Source organism: Salvia hispanica, unplaced genomic scaffold (assembly GCF_023119035.1).
Source record: "Salvia hispanica cultivar TCC Black 2014 unplaced genomic scaffold, UniMelb_Shisp_WGS_1.0 HiC_scaffold_664, whole genome shotgun sequence".
Classification (NCBI taxonomy): domain Eukaryota; kingdom Viridiplantae; phylum Streptophyta; class Magnoliopsida; order Lamiales; family Lamiaceae; genus Salvia; species Salvia hispanica.
In genome coordinates this window covers 1-4293 of record NW_025952426.1, presented here as the reverse complement: position 1 = coordinate 4293, position 4293 = coordinate 1, and the positions used below count along the sequence as shown (strand labels likewise).

At 34.9% G+C, this 4293-nt stretch overlaps 1 protein-coding gene across 1 annotated transcript; it reads right to left on the bottom strand.

The window, feature by feature from the left end:
- Nucleotides 1–895: 895 nt before the first annotated feature.
- Nucleotides 896–3575, bottom strand: LOC125199767 (protein PHOTOSYSTEM I ASSEMBLY 2, chloroplastic-like). Its single transcript, XM_048097668.1, has 6 exons — nt 3415–3575; nt 2992–3095; nt 1952–2117; nt 1736–1828; nt 1456–1586; nt 896–1340 (listed from the first exon to the last, which is right to left on the bottom strand). Exons 1-5 carry the CDS (start codon nt 3494–3496, stop codon nt 1456–1458), a joined length of 576 nt encoding a protein of 191 aa, XP_047953625.1. The 5' UTR covers nt 3497–3575; the 3' UTR covers nt 896–1340.
- Between the last annotated feature and the right edge of the window lie 718 nt (nt 3576–4293).

Genomic DNA, 4293 nt, shown 5'->3' with positions numbered 1-4293 from the left:
GGTACAAACTGTATGGAATGATTCAACTATAGGAAACTTCTCAAAATAGAAAAATAACTTAATTATGAGAGAACGGAGAGAATACGTATCAGAAAGAGTACGATGAGTTTTGATTTTGCATCTTTACCGAACTATAATACGATTTTAATGTAGAATTGATAAAGTAAGAGAGAAAGTAAAAAATTAAAAGAGAATAAGAAAAAGTAAATGAGAAGTAATGTCAGTGAAATGATGTTTAGGGTTATTATTTGTTGAAAACTTTCCATAAATGAATGTGCTCTATTTTTATGAACGATAAAAAATGATAATTGTGCTCTATTTTTTTTAGACTTACGTTTAAAACTCATGTTTAAAAGTGCGTCACATACGGTTGGATAAAGGGAGTACGTTTTTCCCTTATTATTAAACAATTGAAAATTTTGTCTAATAATCCATGTTCAAAAGGTCAACTTTCATAGTATTTTTTTTATTAGTGATTATTTATTTCTATGTACAGTATTGCATTCAAAACTAATACTCCCTGTGTTCCTGATTAAATGTTCCATATTTGACCATTACGGAATTTAAGAAATTGTTTCACTTTATATAGTAAAGTGGATAGAAAAATTAGTAATACGTGAAGTCTACTTTTATATATTGGTTTTATTATAAAATATGACTCGAATGAGTTAGTGGAATGAGACACATCTCAAAAAAAGAAAAATGAAACATTTAATGGCGGGACGGAGGGAGTAAAATAAAAGAAAATTGATCCATCAAAATCTTAAACTCGGACGTTTACCTTGCAAGTTATGCCAAGAACGGAATTTTTATAAGAATTTTACATGTGTTTAACTTGCAAGTTACAATTTCTGATGGACCCTCGAAACGACCTTAAGCTTGAGCTTCTGTCACGTAATAATAAAACTGTGAACCAAAAAACTTTAAAAAAAGTTTTATATGCTCCGAACATAGTTATAAAACCTAACTCTATCTTGACTTGTCAGGACTAGTCGTCCAAAGTAACAGGATCGATACGTCCCCACCGGCTAGAGCATGAGAGGCAAAAGCACCAACATATACTACATCAACATCAACATAAACATCTACACCCACTCATGATGATGATCATGATAATAAAGCGTGAGAAATATAGAACACTAGAGTTGTTTCTCATATGGTGACCAAGAAACTTGCCAGAGGAGTCTCGAGATCAAAAGATTTGCCATTGCCTTCCACACACAGCCCAAGTGAGAAATGTTACTAGACTTGCTAGCATTGTGTTTACCTTTTCCTTATACGCTCCGTTCCTCTCATCTCTTGCTTCGTCCAAAGATGTCTCGTTACACATTGAAATCAAACTGAAGCACAAAGACAAACCATGTATTGTTCTTTAGTGGGAAAGACAAGTAGCAAAATGTTGTTGTGCATCATGAAGTAGGAAGAAAGTGATGAAGAACCGTGAGAGTATAGTACCTAGGAGTTTGGTAACAACCGGCCATTGTACATCTTATCGAGCAATTGCTTTGCATCAGGCCTCCGAAGAAGACCTTTGTTGTTTGGCAAACCTGTCCCCAAACATACCGGGCATACTAATATCCCTCGACCTAGAATTTCGTAGAAATCATTCAATACTAAAGTCAGAGAGATTAAGAAACAGCATATGTTTACAGATATGAATGACAATATCCACATTCAAGCATCCTAATATGATAAACGCATGCTCAAGCAAATTAAATGATTAAAACATAGTTACCGTAGCAGTTGGGGCATTCTGTAAACTCGTAGACATCTTTTGCACGTTTTCTGTTCAGAGCCTTCCATTTTCCTGTACCACCACACATATCACCTAAATAAAGAGCAAATGAACATCATCTTATGGCCTACACGAGGTCAGAGAAACAGATGAGCTCTGCTTTATATGTTTTTCGAAATATGATACTGTCTTTAAAGAGAACTGATTCACACTCACAGATTATAGCACCACTGCCTCTGCAATTGCGACACACTGCTTTTTCTTCGTTATCCATAGCATTTGCCTTAGAGTCAGAATCTGAAATTCCTGGAGCAACTATCAACACCATTGCGGAGCATATACAAGTCAGACAATGGCGACGAGAGGTTGCAGTATGTGATACCTGCTTGAAAGACAAAGAACGTCACTTGAAGTCAATAAGCTACAGCGGATGATGACTAAAAATTGCATCAACAAAAATAAGAAAATGCAAGCTAGATAAAAATCATTCTGTGCGTATTCTTTCTGTAGACTCAGCAGTCACTGACTGCAATTTCATGCTACATCGACAAATAACCCCCAAGCTACTGTGCTACTAGCTGATTAGGTTCTGGGAAGTAACTTACTAAACAATACATTAAACAACTGACAGTCGAGAAACAGTGTAACAGTGAACACTTGAGATGGTGAGATCCACCATATGTACATCCAGCATCCAGAATGTCTGGTTCTAAATGCACCCTCAATACCTCAAAATTGATGATTCTTTTCAGAGTATATGAACAAAAATGTCCCTGACTACTTCCCTTTAGGACTTCTTATAGTAAGAGGTTGTGAGACATTTTAATTATACTCCTCTACCTACTTGACGACTATAAGAAATATCGAAAGTCAATATAAGATCTACACATCTCCAACTACGGTTAACAAATTTCACAATCCATAAATCACTGCTGGAAAATATCCAAATGCCAATACACCAGATTTCCTCACATTCCAAACAAGACTTGCTCAGCAGTCACCCTAAGAAGAGGCTTAGAGAAACTATCAAACATACAAGAGCACCAAACAGAAGGTAATTTTCATATTCACCAAAGCCAATGCATATAAGGTGTGGATAAGAAAGAATACTAGTACATATCAATTAGCTACAAAATGTGTAAAAGCAGTAGGGAATTTCAGCAAAACACAATAACAGGCTTAGCAACTCTACCAAATCCCAACAATCCCATTTAACTATACTTTCAACTCTAAACACATAAGTTCAAGGAACAAACCTCTATCTTCGTAGGTTCTAATGGCTTATCAGAACTAGAAGAAGTGCTGCTCTCATCCTCCAAACTGGATCTAACTTGCAATTCCACTGGCTTGAAATTAGCATCTAAAACAAAATCCAAAGAAATCCAGTGAATTCAGAATAATGTATTTTGTTTTGTGACAAATACACAACCAAATAAAAATTCATCAACTACTAATTACAAGAGACAAAAGCGAAGACAAATGTTCACTAAAATCAATAATCGAATTGAAGAAGGAATTCCATGCAATTTGGATAGGAATTTCTTCAGATTTTGACAAATTTAAAAAATCAGCCAACAATCCACATGATTGAGCACAATATTCAGATTTGGTTGTGCATAAGCAGTAATAACAGATTGTAAAAGGGAATTGAGAGCAAAAAGAGAAGAGCGAAGACATACTGCGGTTTGGAGAAATCTTAACATGTTGCACGGAGAAGCTTGAGATTGCTGAGAGTGAATGCGAAGAGAGATGAGCAGCCATCTCTCTATCTCTATGATTCTATCTGCGTGAGTGAGTGCGATATTTGTAAAAGAGATGAGCTTTAGTCGTGTGGTGGTGAATCAAAATTCAGAATATGTATATTCATCACAACGGTAATCTCAAAATACCCAACTGCATATACACGCAGCACGACTTTGTTAGATTTTATATCATTTTTACTATCTATAAATCACATTTTTTTTTTTTATTGTTGGTGCAATTTTCATCCAAAATACCATTTAAATAAATATATTTTTCAATTTGTATCATAAATGATAATTTAGCCATACACAAAATTAGTAACAAAAGTGATATTATAATATCTTCTCTTATTCTCCTCATTCTTTATACTAATATTATTAATCAATATTAATATCATAAAATAATATTATTATTTTAATATTATAAACTTGGAAATGGAAAGACAAGATGATGGAGAATAATGCTATTCGAAGGACGTAACCAAATTTCGGGATGAAATTTTTGTTAAGATGGGTAGATTGTAACACCCCGACTTTTTCCACCTTTCTTTTTGTTCTTAAAGGGATGTCGTTTGAGCACCGGGAAATTTTTGCACCTTTGTTTACTTTTATCGAGGAATGATACACGATTCTTGTGAGTCCCTATTCAAGCTAGTGTAAACAGAGGGGATCGTGCGCTAGCTTTCGAGTTGGCCGGTGCGGTGATCGAGAATGTGGCCACGTTCTCGTTTCACATATGAGGTTCAGATATGGTATGAGGAGAGTTTCTTTTGAGTTCTTGTACTGTTGAGATAATATTCTTTTCAAGTTGTTGAT

Bases quoted from the DNA above. Each gene is read 5' to 3' on its own strand.
- LOC125199767 (XM_048097668.1), bottom strand. From the start codon at position 3,496: ATGGCTGCTCATCTCTCTTCGCATTCACTCTCAGCAATCTCAAGCTTC. The intron at 3,096-3,414 runs GTATGTCTTCGC...ATTTTGTTTTAG, and splicing joins TAAGATTTCTCCAAACCGCA to ATGCTAATTTCAAGCCAGTG. The intron at 1,829-1,951 runs GTGAGTGTGAAT...CTCTTTATTTAG, and splicing joins AGGCAGTGGTGCTATAATCT to GTGATATGTGTGGTGGTACA.